Raw genomic sequence first — 15,844 nt, forward strand, 5'->3', positions numbered from 1 at the left:
CCCTCCGCAAAAATTTCAGGCCTTGTGCCTAGAGTATAAAAGAATGCCCACTTGACTCAGTTTTTCATGCCAAAGGCGCCCCTGGCTATTTTTCTCAGTCAGTTTTCTTCAGACGTACACAGCCAGAGTGTGCATGGGATTGTCAGCTTGAATACGACATTAAGAACATTCTTTCTAGTTTACAGTTGCGTAGGTGGTGGTGGTGGTGGTGGTGGTGGGGGATATATTTCAAAAGTCTGTGTATATATGTATGTGTCTTCGTTTGTGTGTGCATGTATATATGTGTGTATATATACACATGCATGTGTATATGTGTGTATCATTTCAAATTACATTCGTTTACTTTCGTACATGTACTCTGTACGGTTTTGTTTGCTCGAGCCCTAATTCTCTACAAATTTTGTGGGTGCTGCCGATATACAAAGTCCTCAGTCTTATTGTCGAAGGCATGAAACTGAGTATTAATATTTTGGTCGATAACTGATGAAGAATTAGGGTCCTTCTGTGTCCTACGTGTACATTTTGTAGTATTTAATGCATTTTTCATCTATATATATACATGCACATGTGTATATGTATATAGATCCACACACACACATATATGTATGTATATATATATATATATATATACAAACACACATGCATACACACACATATATATATATAGAGAATTTAGAGACAAACCGCTATTTAGTTATTCAATCAATACTGTAACGATATTATCTATAATACCTACATAGAAATTAATTAGATATATTATAATTATTAATCTAAATTCACAAAACAAATTAATCATATTATATATATACATATATATATATATATATATATATATATTATATATATATATAAGGAAAACTATAATTGTCAGTAAATATAATTACGGTATTAGAACACCTACATTGCAAAAAACAAGAGCTAAAACCCCTAATACTATATAGTTAAAGCACATAATTGTGTGTATTATTGTTATTGGTGGTGCTGGTGATTATGGTTAAAAACTGTTGTTGGTTAAACAATGAGACTAGTTTGGTATGTATATATATATATATATATATATATATATATATATATATATATATATATATATATATATATAGTTACTTGTACAAAAGAATTAAAGATCCAGCCCATCACATAACCCTCCCACCAACCACCCAACTACTGCCCTAAATGTATTCTTGCCTCAGCCAGCTTTCCAGAACATTCCAGTCACAATAGAAAGAAAATAAGATAGGAATTAGCCAGTTGTGAGTGGGAGATGGTGATTGTGGTGGTGGTGGTGTTGTTGGTGGTGATGGTGGTCATGATGATGGTGGTGGTGGTGGTGGTATTATTATTGGTTGAGGTTAAAAACTGTTGTTGGTTAAACAATGAGACTAGTTTTGTTTAAATCTAAGTAAATATATATAAAAAGAAACACATAAAAGGAACCTGAAGTAAATAAAAAAAAATAAAGCAAGCGGTCTCCATTGTAATGTCCTTCTGTCTTCCTCTCTTTACCTTTGTCTTTAAAAGGGTTGTATGAAGGTGTAAGAAAACATACAGGTATGCAAAGGCTGGCCCTTTTTTCTGTTAATTATTACCATACCTGTCATGTATGTGTAGGTGTGTGTGTATGTATGTATGTATAAGACATTGTTTGTATAAACAAGTGTTCATGTATGTATATGTGTGTGTATATATGTAGATAGATATGTAAAGATTGAGATTCAAGGACCAAGGTGTAGTTAAAGAATTAAAATTTCTCTCTCGGGCCAGGTAAACTTGTACTTCCACTACAGCAACACACCTGTTTATGTCTTTCTGTCTCGCTATAAACCTTTCATCATCTGACACAAGGTCACCTCCTCCACTGCTCCCTCTCCTCTTGAAGGTTTTTTTTGTTTTGCAAGTTACCTGGTGACCCTGTCAGTACAGGTGCCACTTAAAAGCATCCAGTCCTCACTGCAAAGTGGTTGGTAGTTGGAAGGGCATCTGGCTGTGAAACCCTTGCCAAAACTGACCTCACCTTTTACTTGTGCCATGTAAAAAGTACTCAGTCCACTCTATGGAATGGTTGGTGTTAGAATGGGCATCTAACCATTAAAAACCATACCAAAACAGACACAGAAGTTTGGTGCAGGCTTCTACCTGGCCAGCATGGAGGGCAAATGTTAAATGATGATGAGGATGATGAATCTGTTCTGAAGTTGAATAAGCAGTGAGAATTGACAACGGTAGTGGGTCCTGTGGAAATTCCATGGTGTAATTCAGCATGTTTGAAAACCTGTTAATCTCTCTCTATATAAATGGCAGTTTGTCTGTGTGTCTGTCAGGTTGTACCCTCACCCTGACCACGGCTTTCAACCGATTCTGATGAAACTTGACACACACATAGCCCAATGTCATAATTCAAAACTAACGCAGCGAAAATTTTGAAAAGTTCCCCCAGTTCTGAAAAAAATCGATAAATTCGACATGAGGTTGAGAATCAGAAACACAAACCACAGACTGTCTAGGGGACGCAACTCGACCTTTTTTACTCTCAAAAAAAATTTACCATAATTTTTTTTCCACTTTTTTGCTATTTTTTGGCTATAACTCTAAAAATGCTTTATAGTTATTTCCCTTACAAACCCGAGCAACGCCGGGCGATACTGCTAGTCTATATATATAAAAGTGAAGTTGTGTGAGTGTCTGTCTCCTACGATTTAGATTCCTAACTACTCCCACATTTTGCGGTGCAGTTTAACCAAATTCGGGTATCTTATAGTCGTTATTCATATCGAGCCCTTCTGGGTATTAGCGCAAGTCTACGATGAGTCTACGATTTTAAAAATAATTTACCATCATTTTTTTCCATTTTAACGCATATTTTTTAAATAAAGGGAAGTAACTCTCTAAAAATGTCTACGATGAGTCAACGATTTAAAAAAAAATTTACCATAATTTTCTTTCCATTTTTAATGCATTTTTTGCTATTTTTTGGCTATAACTCTCTAAAAATGCTTTATAGTTATTTCCCTTACAAACCCGAGCAACGCCGGGCGATACTGCTAGTATACTATACAAAAGCAAAGGATTTCAAAAAATCCTTTTGAAATCCTGCCATTTAATCAAAACTATACTTGTAAATATAATTGAAATGAACTTAGAAGATATTCTCTCTTTTCACTTGTTTCAGTCATTTGACTGTAGCCATGCTGGAGCACCACCTTTTTAGTCGAGCAAATCGACCCCAGGACTTATTCTTTGTAAGGCTAGTACTTATTCTATCGGTCTCTTTTGCCGAATCGCTAAGTTACGGGGACGTAAACACACCAGCATCGGTTGTCAAGCGATGTTGGGAGGACAAACAAAGACACACAAACACATACACACACATATATATATATATATATATATATATATAATATATTATATATATATATATATATATATACATATATACGACGGGCTTCTTTCAGTTTCCGTCTACCAAATCCACTCTCAAGGCTTTGGTCGGCCTGAGGCTATAGTAGAAGACACTTGCCCAAGGTGCCACGTAGTGGGACTGAACCCAGAACCATGTGGTTGGGAAGCAAGCTCCTTACCACACAGCCACTCCTGATACATTTATACGATGGGATTCTTTCAGTTTCCGTCTACCAAATCCACTCACAAGGCTTTGGTCGGCCCGAGGCTATAGTAGAAGACACTTGCCCAAGGTGCCACGTGGTGGGATTGAACCCTGAACCATGTGGTTGGGAAGCAAGCTACTTACCACACAGCCACTCCTACGCTTGTTTATTGTTTATTTACCTTCTGTTGAACCTTTAGAATTTTAACCAACCATATCCAGCTCAATCATTCTATTTGTTACATACTCAAACCAGCCAGATCCGGTTTCTCATGCTTACCCTACAATGTCATTCTAAGAACAAGCTATTACATCATCAAAATCCCCGAAGCTATAAGATAACGAACAAACAAACATTACATTTGACCAGGTAATCTGATATTCTAAATGTTAATGGATTAATATGTTTGTTGACCGATATGCTGTACTTTATAGTTTAAGGAAATAGATCATGCATTATATATATATATATATATATATATATATATGAAAAAACAAGTCAAAAATAGAAAATGCTAAAATAATTTTATAGTGAACATTTCAGTACCGGTTTCGGTCATTTTGAGACCTTTTCAACTGTAACGATTAAATAATTAAATTTAGAAAAATTAGAAGAAAAGTTTTTTTAAAGGAATATTTCTATAGTAGTGTTCAGATATAAGTAGCATTCTGCCTTTCTCTGACTCCCTTGTTTGCACTACATATAGGTAATCCAAACATGAAAACACAAAGAGAAAACACAACAACGCAAGGACGTGGGTTTATTATTTACAATTTTTATTACATGTTTACAAAACTAAGTAAATAAATATGATTAAGGCGTATACATAGGAAAAAGCATGTCCTTACTCACTGAATTAGATACAAACATTCTACATTATGAACAGGACTTTACAAACTGCATATGATGTGTGTGTGTATAATATATATATATTTTTTAATGAATAAATGAAAGAATGGAGTCGAACGAAGATTTTAACAAAATTCCTTTACTTTCAACACATGTTTCGAACATATGAACACCATGTAGGAAGCCATAAAAACGTTTTTGTCCGTCTTGAGGCTGATAAAGGTTCCTTGTCTTTCCTGATGAGAAGACGGCATAATGCACCCTTTATGCAGTCTTCGAAACATATGTTGAAAGTAAAGGAATTTTGTTAAAATCTTCGTTCGACTCCATTCTTTCATTTCTTCTTTTTAAAAAATACACAAATTACCACACAAGAACACGGGGTTTCTACCCTTGGCATGTAGCTACAACCGTGTTTTCTGACGTGAATTTGCTACCCAGGTATCGATTAACCGAATTATCAATACTAGGATAATTCATTCACCTACTTAAATATATATATATATGTATATATATATATATGTGTATATATATATATGTGTATATATATATATATGTATATATATATATATATATATTATATATATATATATATGTATATATGTATATATATAGATATATATATATATATATATATACTTAGAAATACAAAACAGGAACTGATTAAATTGTAACGACTATTGTATGTGAACATACAAAATACTTTACAAAGTATGTCTGTCTGTCTGTCTATTCTCATTATACTGATGAGCATTAAAACCTAATTACGAAAAGAAAAGGAATTCATAATGGCAGTGCCCCAGCATGGCCACAGCCATTGATTGGTCTGGAACATATAAAAGGTAAAAGTGTAACGTCCACAGCTTTTTGCTAAGATTGTTTCACTTTGATTTAACTTTTCTTTTCTTGTTTTACTTGTTTCAGTCATTTGACTGCGGCCATGCTGGAGCACCGCCTTTAATCGAGCAAATCGACCCCGGGACTTATTCTTTGTAAGCCTAGTGCTTATTCTATCGGCCTCTTTTGCCGGACCACTAAGTTACGGGGACGCAAACACACCAACATCAGTTGGTCAAGTGATGGTGGGGAGAGGGGTACAAACACACACACATATACATATATATATATATATATATATATATATTTACACACACACACACACATATATATATAATATATATATATACCACACACACACACACATACATATATATATATACACACACACACACACACACCACACACACACATATATATATATATATAAACATACATCACAGGCTTCTTTCAGTTTCTGTCTACCAAATTTACTCACAAGTCTTGAGGCTATAGAAGAAGACACTTGCCCAAGGTGCCACACAGTGGGATTGAACCCTGAACCATGTGGTTGGGAAGCAAGCTACTTACTCCGACCTAATCCAATCTTGCTATACATTAAAATTTATTTTACATCACTCTTCTTTTTTCTTTCAGGCTGTGTAGACTGAGTGCATCCTTGACCAACTGAGTGCAGCTTTCACCAGCAGAGTGTAGCCTTGACCAACAGAGTGCAGCTTTCACCTACAGTGGGGTAACTTCACTCAGGAAAAAAAAACCATGCATCGCAACATTTCAGTCAACGAAGACACTTTATTACGCGTCTTACCTATCTCTGTAACCCGACATTTATCAAACCTCCTTGACCCTAACGATGTATGGGAATTACTTCTAGAGAATATACCACTCCATATTGACCAACAGAACTCACCACCTCGATACACAGCACAAAATGCACAGTATGTAGTTTTAGTTCCTTCATTTTGTTTTATTTTATTATTTGTCTTTTTGTTTTTGGTGTCAGTTGTTGGTTTATGGTCATGCTGGGGCACCACTTGTAGTTATTTTGGAGTGTCCAGTTAGGAGAGTCCAGTTTGCTGGACATTGTTGTAGAGCTGAAAACGAAGCAATTTCTACTCTTCTCCTCTGGAAGCCATCTACTCGCGATACCAGTGGGTGCACACTCTCCTACCTTGATGTAATCTCCAGGGATACAGGCATCCAGCAACAGGACCTCCGTAATGCTATGATGGACCGTGAGGTCAGGCGTAGCATGGTAAATTCCATTGTCTCTTGTGAAGGGTAGGAGAGTCCAGTTTGCTGGACATTGTTGTAGAGCTGAAAACGAAGCAATTTCTACTCTTCTCCTCTGGAAGCCATCTACTCGCGATACCAGTGGGTGCACACTCTCCTACCTTGATGTAATCTCCAGGGATACAGGCATCCAGCAACAGGACCTCCGTAATGCTATGATGGACCGTGAGGTCAGGCGTAGCATGGTAAATTCCATTGTCTCTTGTGAAGGGTAGGAGAGTCCAGTTTGCTGGACATTGTTGTAGAGCTGAAAACGAAGCAATTTCTACTCTTCTCCTCTGGAAGCCATCTACTCGCGATACCAGAGGGTGCACACTCTCCTACCCTGATGTAATCTCCAGGGATACAGGCATCCAGCAACAGGACCTCCGTAATGCTATGATGAACCGTGAGGTCAGGCGTAGCATGGTAAATTCCATTGTCTCTTGTGAAGGGTAGGAGAGTCCAGTTTGCTGGACATTGTTGTAGAGCTGAAAACGAAGCAATTTCTACTCTTCTCCTCTGGAAGCCATCTACTCGCGATACCAGTGGGTGCACACTCTCCTACCCTGATGTAATCTCCAGGGATACAGGCATCCAGCAACAGGACCTCCGTAATGCTATGATGGACCGTGAAGTCTGGCGTAGCATAGTAAATTCCATTGTCTCGACCACGGTCGATGTAGTTATTTTATTATTCTCCGTTTATTGAATGGCTGTTTTATTTTTAGACACCAAAGTACACAGCATGATACTCTACCATACACAGACTCTCACACACACATACACAAAAAGCTCAAGTGTGGCCCACGAAGGAGTATTACTCACATGTCTGGTACAGTGCTCTAGTTCACACAGACACTCACACACACTTCAGACTGATACTTATTCTATTGGTCTCTTTCGCCAAACTGCTAAATTACAAGGACACAAACAAACCAACACTGGTTGTCTAGCAGTGGTAGGAAGAACAAACACACACACACACAAACAACAGGCTTCAATCTACCAAGTAGGGCATTGATCAACCAAAAGACACTTTCCCAATGTGCCTTGCAGTGGGATTGAACCCCCAAACCTCGTGGTGGCAAAGCAGGGTTCTTAACGAATCAGTATGCCTGTACCTATACTCTTTACTCTTTTACTTGTTTCAGTCATTTGACTGCGGCCATGCTGGAGCACCACCTTCAGTCGAGCAAATCGACCCCGGGACTTATTCTTTGTAAGCCCAGTACTTATTCTATCGGTCTCTTTTGCCGAACCGCTAAGTGACGGAGACGCAAACACACTAGCATCGGTTGTCAAGCAATGCTAGGGGGACAAACACAGGCACACAAACACATACATATATATATATATATATATATATATATATACATATATACGACAGGCTTCTTTCAGTTTCCGTCTACCAAATCCACTCACAAGGCATTGGTCGGCCCGGGGCTATAGCAGAAGACACTTGCCCAAGATGCCACGCAGTGGGACTGAACCCGGAACCATGTGGTTGGTTAGCAAGCTACTTACCACACAGCCACTCCTGCGCCTATTTTATTTTTGTTTTTCTTTTTAATATGTTCCAAAGTTAGGTTTAGGGTTTACAAATTATGTTCATAAGTAGTTTCAAATTTATTAAGCTCATTAATGTGTTTATTTCTCTCTTTTTTGTTTTTCTTTTTTGTCAGGAACATTCAAGATCGAAGTCGACGTACAGGTAAAAGTCCCACCCGGATTATTCTAGAAGACTGGGGCATGCAAAACCCTCGAATTAAGCACTTAATGAAGGCCCTCCTGGATTCCGATCTTGTTGCTGCTGCAGACTATGTCGCCGTTGATGTTCTAAAGGGTAAGAATCTAGTAATAATAAAACTTTATTATTTTCTTCATTTATTACTTCCAGCATGAGGGCTGTGGCCATGCTGGGGCACCACCATTATTAGCTTTGTCAAACTTTCACTATTTGAAACCTCTTCTGATATGTGGCATTTGGTGAATGAGGGCACTTGATGCTGCTGTCTTCATCTGCATTTCTTGCTGCGAGATAGGCTCATCCGGAACTCTTGATGGGAGGAGATCCAGTTTTGTTTTGAAAATGCCTACATCCACTCCATGTAGGTCTCTGAGGCTTTGTGGGAGGATACTGAAGAGCTGTGGACTCTTGAAGATGATAGCAATAATAATGATGATGGTTTTAAATTTTGCCACCAGGGCAGCAATTTTGGGGGAGGGGATAAGTCGATTATATTGACCCCAGTGTATAACGGGTACTTATTTTATCGACCCCAAAAGGATGAAAAGCAAAGTTGACCTCAGTGGAATTTGAACTCGGAACAGACTGATGGGCAAAATACTGCTAAGCATTTCATCCGGCATGCTAACAGTTCTGCCAGCTCGTTGCCTCAGCAATAATGGTTTCAAATTTTGCCACAAGGGCAGCTATTTTGGGGGGGTGGGGGAAAGTCGATTACATCGACATCAGTGCATAACTGGTACCTATTTTATCGACCCCGAAAGGATGAAAGGCAAAGTTGATCTCGGTGGAATTTGAACTCAGAACGTAACGGCAGACGAAATACCGCTAAGCATTTTGTCCAGCGTGCTAACGATTCTGCCAGCTTACCACCTTTATAATAATAATAATAATAATAATCCTTTCTGCTATAGGCACAAGGCCTGAAATTTGTGGGGAAGGGGTAAGTCGATCACATCGACCCCAGTGCGTAACTGGTACTTATTTAATCGACCTCGAAAGGATGAAAGGCAAAGCCGACCTCAGTGGAATTTGAACTCAGGACGTAAAGACAGACAAAATGCCACTAAACATTTCGCCCAGCATGCTAACCATTCTGCCAGCTCACCGCCTTTGCAATAATAATAATAATAATAACAATACAACACCACCAATAAAAATAGACATGGCTGTGTGGTTATGTAGTTTGCTTTGCAACTCTGGTTTTGGGTTCAATCTCACTTCTAAGCATCTTGAGCAAGTGTTTTCTATTGCATACTCTCTTTTACTCTTTTACTTGTTTCAGTCATTTGACTGTGGCCATGCTGGAGTACCGCCTTTAGTCGAGCAAATCGACCCCGGGACTTATTCTTTGTAAGCCCAGTACTTATTCTATCGGTCTCTTTTGCCGAACCGCTAAGTGACGGGGACGTAAACACACCAACATCGGTTGTCAAGCAATGCTAGGGGGCCAAACACAGACACACAAACACACACACACATACATATATATGTATACATATATACGACAGGCTTCTTTCAGTTTCCATCTACCAAATCCACTCACAAGGCATTGGTCAGGGGCTATAGCAGAAAACACTTGCCCGAGGTGCCACGCAGTGGGACTGAACTCGGAACCATGTGGTTGGTTAGCAAGCTGCTTACCACACAGCATATCTATTTTTAATGCTGTTTTAGGTTTAGACTTCAGCTGTTCAAAAAAAATTTCATCCAATTTCTTGTACAAATTTCGTTGCTATGGTGATAATAGACCTGACGTGTTTTGTACAATCGTAATGAGCGAACGCGTGTAACAGCTTTTCCTTCTAACCCAGAAACATAACGAGCAACGTTAATAATTGCCTGATTAACCCTTTTTGCGATGGTATTTCTGTTGAAATACTTTACTTACTTTTTTTTACTTGTTTCAATCATTTGACTGTGGCCATGCTGGAGCACCGCTTTTAGTCGAGCAAATCGACCCCAGGACTTATTCTTTGTAAGCCCAGTACTTATTCTATCGGTTTCTTTTGCTGAACCGCTAAGTGACGGGGACATAAACACACCAGCATCAGGGGGACAAACACATACACACAAACACATGCATATATATATATATATATATATATATATATATATATATATATATATATACGACAGGCTTCTTTCAGTTTCCGTTTACCAAATCCACTCACAAGGCATTGGTCGGCCCGGGGCTATAGCAGAAGACACTTGCCCAAGGTGCCACGCAGTGGGACTGAACTTGGAACCATGTGGCTGGTTAGCAAGCTACTTACCACACAGCCACCCCACTTTGCTTTTTTTTTTTTTTTGGAAAATAATAAAAAATGTAGTAAAATGTATGTCATTATTAGTCTGGTGTTTGGAACAAAAATTAGCATGAAGATTCGATTGAATGTTTTTAGATCACTTTAACACTTCTGTTACCATATTCCTGTTGAAATACACAGCCTTGGTTTCAGTTAATTTTGAAATAATTTTGTCGTTATTAATCTGGCATTTGGAGCATAGATTAACATGAAATTTCAAAGGAAGGGTTTAATTTAGATCACTTTAGCTCTTTCGTTACCATATGTCGAAATACCTTGCCGTGCTTTCAATTAATTTTGAAAAATGGATTTAACCCTTTAGTATTTAAACCGGCCATATCCGGCCAAAATAGTTAATCTGTTTTACGTTCAAACTGACCAGATCCAGGCTCTCACACCTACCCTACAATGTTATTCTACATTAAGTAATTACACCATCAAGATCTTGAAGATATGAGATAATGCATGATTAATTCTAATCAAAGATTTTAATATATTATAATGAGCAGCAACTCGTTTCATAGATTTATAAGTTCTTATGTTTACAGTGACCCCGGGCCCTTTTTTCTTCTCAAACCTCTATCTCTTGCCACAGTGTGACAGACATTGAATAATCAGAATTGACTCCTGGTCAATTCTGAGTTATATACAGATCTTGAAGCACAGTTAGTGTTCAGTGACCTCTAGTCATCCACATATGATGTGGCTGGAGTTTAAGATCCTCTGGTCAAACTGTTGCAGTATAAGATTGTTCGTGAGCTGTCATCAAATAAATCCCTGTCATCGCTAATAGTTTTAGTTGTTGAGTCACTATCCAATTAGTTCTGAACACTAAAGGGTTAAATCTGAACACTAAAGGGTTAAAGACAAAAAAAATGTACTGGGGTCGATTCATTGAACTAAACATTCTTCAAGGCAGTTCTCTAGCATAGTTGCTGTCTTATGGTTGAATGAAGGCAAAGATAAAGGATAAACTGAGCCCTTAATTTTGCGGTAACCAAATAAACTCAGTTCTATGTGTGTGCAATTGGGATACAAGAACCAAGTTAACTCATTCTTGATTCTGTAATTCTCCACAATCCATATGACATAATCTTCCTGATCACAGAGCCATGCTTCCACCTATCATCATCATCATCATCATCATCATCATCTTATTTTTTAGGTGGCAAACTGGCAGAATCGTTAGCATGCTGGGCAAAATGCTCGGTGGCATTTCGTTTGTCCTTACGTTCTGAGTTCAAATTCTGTCGAGGTCAACTTTGCCTTTCGTCCTTTCGGGGTCGATAAAATAAGTACCAGTAGAACACTGGGGTCGACTACATCGACTCATCCCCTACCCCAAAATTGCTGCCCTTGAGGAAAAACTTCTAAACCATTATTATTATTATTGTTGTTATTATTATTATTATTATCATTATTATTATTATTATTATTATTATTATTATTATCATTATCGTTATTATGAAATTATTATTATTATTATCATTATCATTATTGTTATTATTATTATTGTTGTTGTTGTTGTTGTTGTTATTATTGTTGTTGTTGTTGTTATTATTATTTTATTATTATTATTATTATTATTATTATTATTAATTACCTAGGTACGTCTGTGAAGCAGCCAAATTGCATAGGAGACAATCGAGGTAAGTAATTATTTTCCTCCCCCCCTGGGGAGATTTTTACTTGTTACATTGTTATTACTGTTATGAAATGTTTACAGGGATGTTTTCTTCGCAAAATTTTTGTATATCGTCTTGTGTTGTCCTTTAATGTTTTGATTTACATTAGCCCTTGTGGCCAATAAAAAGAATTAATTATTATTATTATCATTATTATTATTATTATTATTATGTTAACTCAGAATGCAAAAACATGAAACGCCGCTAAGCATTTCATTTCGTGTAACATCAATTCTTCCAGCTTGCTTTCTTATAACGACTCATAATCATCTTGATACTGGATACTTTCATAAGCCAAATGATAATATCAAGTATATAAATGTAGCGTCTAACCATCCACCATTAATAATATGGGTATTAGTTAAGAGTATTTCAATTAGGATATCTAAGTTATCTGCAAATAAAGAAATTTTGGAAGTACAAGCACCATGTTACAATACTGCTGTAGCTAGGGCTGGATATCGAGAAAAAATTCAATACATGCAACACACAGTTATACATAACTCTGCCAATTCTTCCAATAATAATAATACACATTGCTTACAGTAACATTGTGTTGGTGTGCAAACTGATTCAGAAATAGAATAAAGGCCCAGGAGAATTGGTCATGCAATAAACTACAAACCACATCCCATAGATATACGCAAAGCAATCATTGTATTGCTACTGCCGGGTCATAGTGCTAGTCAAAGTATAAACTATAAGAAAAAAATTAAATTTCACTTACAGCCATCTCAGCAAGAGCCATAAGTGTTTACAACCTCAGAATGGTCACAATTTTTCCATGCTAGATGTCTTGATTGAGTGATCAGGAATGTCTGACTTGGGTTTTAGTCACATTTGGTCTTTTGCTAGCTCAAATATCTCACCTGTGCATGCCATGGTTACAGGTGAAAGCAAAAGTTTGCTAACTGAGCTGGTTGATTCTAGCCATTGACAATTCGCTGTCTGTTCGTCCACTCAGCCGCAAGTGATATTCACCATTTGAGTCAATAAATTCATTTGCTGAATTGGCCCACGTCCTCAGATGTCCTGATTGAGTGATAAGGCATTAATGCCAGACCCATTTTGAGCCACAATCGTTTACAACCCCAGAATATAAAATACATATTCATATAATCACCATCATCTGACCAAACAACTTATCTGAACCCACACAAATTTTTCGCATCAGATGTCGTGATGAAGCTATGCAACATGAATATCTGATAGTATTTTAGTTCCACCAGTCTTTCTGTAGCTGAAATATCTCATTTGTGCATGCCATGACTACAGTTGTTTGCTAACTAAACTGGTTGGTCCTGGCCATTGTCAGTTTGTTGTCTGGTCATCTGCTCAGCCTCTAGTGATATCCAACATGAATTCAATAAGTTTATTTGCTGAAATAGTCTATATCCACTATGTCATCATCATCATCATCATCATCATTTAACATCCACTTTCCATGCTAGCATGGGTTGGACGATTTTGACTGAGGGCTGGTGAACCAGATGGCTGCACCAGGCTCCAGTCTTGATTTGGCAGAGTTTCTACAGCTAGATGCCTTTCCTAACGCCAACCACTCCGAGAGTGTAGTGGGTGCTTTTTACGTACCACCGGCACGGGGGCCAGTCAGGCGGTACTGGCAATGACCTCGCTCAAATCTTTTTACACATGCCACCAGCACAGGTGTTAGTAAGGCAACGCTCGAACGGTGCCTTTTAAGTGCCACTGGCATGGAAGCCGGTTAGTCGCTCTGTCGTACGGTGCTCTTTGCACCCTGCTAGCACAGACGCCAGTCATCGAATTTGATTTTGATTGATTTCACATTCCATGATTTCAACATAACCCTGAGTCGGGTGGTGACATGCTTTTTAACCCCATAGCTGGGGCCGTGTCATGTGCTACAACTCTAGGACAAATTAGACCTGAAAATCATAGTGGCTAAGTGGTGGTTCCACACTCCTCAAAATCCTGAAACTCTTGAACGAGGGCACCACTACTGGATGCAGTTTGAAGTCACACTTAGGACCCATGTAATTCATAAATAATTGTTATAATTACATAACAATAAGTAGTTGTGTATGACATGAGTGTTACATCAAATATTTTCCAAATATAGAGAATGATAAACTTTGTGTCATAATACCTTGCTAGTGTGTGTGTATACGTATACACTATATTGATATATTATATCTATTGTAATGTGATAAAAGTGACAGACAACAGGACAGACTCACACATATTCTGTTATCTGTCACTTTTATCACTTTATAATAAATATATTTATACAATATATATGCATTGATATATCTATTATAATGTACTAAAAATGACAGACAACCGGATGTGTGTTTGTGTGTATACACATACAGGGTGCAATAGGTAAATTTTTATATTTTTAATTTCACATGCGCATTGTTTTAGATTTTGTCGACTACACAGTATGGTAGGGTCATTTGGGCACTGTCTGTGAGAAAAACAGCACCATGACACAATTCACTTTGCCAGAAATTTAAAACCGACATGCTGTACTGCTGGGCATTTGTGCCGGAAACTCCAATACAGACATTTCAGAGTGTCTGGGTGTCAATCTGAGGACATGTACCGAGAGTGATAAAAATTAAACATCCAGTCAACATCGTGATGTTTGGAGTGATCATTTAGTGATGGCTACTTTATGCCTCCATTCATCTTCCCACACAGCCTCAGACTCAACACAGAGGCCTATATCAAGTGCTGGAGGAGATACTGCTGCCCTGGGTCAAGGAGGTGGCTACTGGAAGATCCTATGCCTGGCAAAAGGACTCTGCACCATGCCACACAAATAAGAGAACCTAACCATGGCTGTCAGACAGTTTCTGCAACCACATCACCCCTAACACCTGGCTGCCTAACTCCCCAGACTGCAACCCCCTTGATTATTATGTGTGAGGCACAGTTGAGCGAGAAACCAACAAAACTCCTTGTAACACCCAAGATGAACTGAAGGCAAAGATTATGGCAACATTCACCAACTTAAACAAGGAGACCCTCCAGAAGAGTTGCAAAAGATTCCGGCATCATCTGGAGGCTGTGGTTGAAACCAATGGTGATTTTATTGAATAAATTTACTCTTTAGTATTTCAAGATAATTTAAAGTAATTTTAGTAAATCATCATCATCATCATCATCATCATTTAACGTCCGTTCTCCATGTTAGCATGGGTTGGACGGTTCATCTGGGGTCTGGGAAGCCAGAAGGCTACACCAGGCTCCAGTCTGATCTGGCAATGTTTCTACAGCTGGATGCCCTTTCTAACGCCAACCACTCCGTGAGTGTAGTGGGTGCTTTTTACGTGCCACCTGCACAGGTGCCAGACGTGGCTGGCAAACGGCCACGATCGGATGGTGCTTTTTACGTGCCACCGGCACGGGGGCCAGATGAGGCTGGCAAATGGCCACGATCGGATGGTGCTTTTTACGTGCCACCTGCACGGGTGCCAGATGAGGCTGGCAAACGGCCACGGTCGGATGGTGCTTTTTACGTGAAACCGGCACAGGTGCCAGATGAGGCTGGCA

General features: G+C 38.4%; 1 protein-coding gene across 3 annotated transcripts in view; it reads left to right on the plus strand.

Annotated features, from left to right (window-relative positions):
* The window catches only part of LOC115223962 (interleukin-1 receptor-associated kinase 4), a 99,839-nt gene that overhangs the window by 56,791 nt on the left and 27,204 nt on the right, over positions 1 to 15,844 (plus strand). For all 3 annotated transcript variants that reach the window (XM_036512895.1, XM_029794715.2, XM_029794716.2), the window contains exons 2-4: positions 5,925 to 6,226; positions 8,246 to 8,406; positions 12,227 to 12,268. In XM_036512895.1, coding sequence (XP_036368788.1) covers positions 6,048 to 6,226; positions 8,246 to 8,406; positions 12,227 to 12,268 — 382 coding nt within the window. In that variant the 5' untranslated portion in view covers positions 5,925 to 6,047. The remainder of the gene's footprint in view (positions 1 to 5,924; positions 6,227 to 8,245; positions 8,407 to 12,226; positions 12,269 to 15,844) is intronic.

The sequence above is a fragment of the Octopus sinensis genome, linkage group LG24 (genome assembly GCF_006345805.1).
Source record: "Octopus sinensis linkage group LG24, ASM634580v1, whole genome shotgun sequence".
Classification (NCBI taxonomy): domain Eukaryota; kingdom Metazoa; phylum Mollusca; class Cephalopoda; order Octopoda; family Octopodidae; genus Octopus; species Octopus sinensis.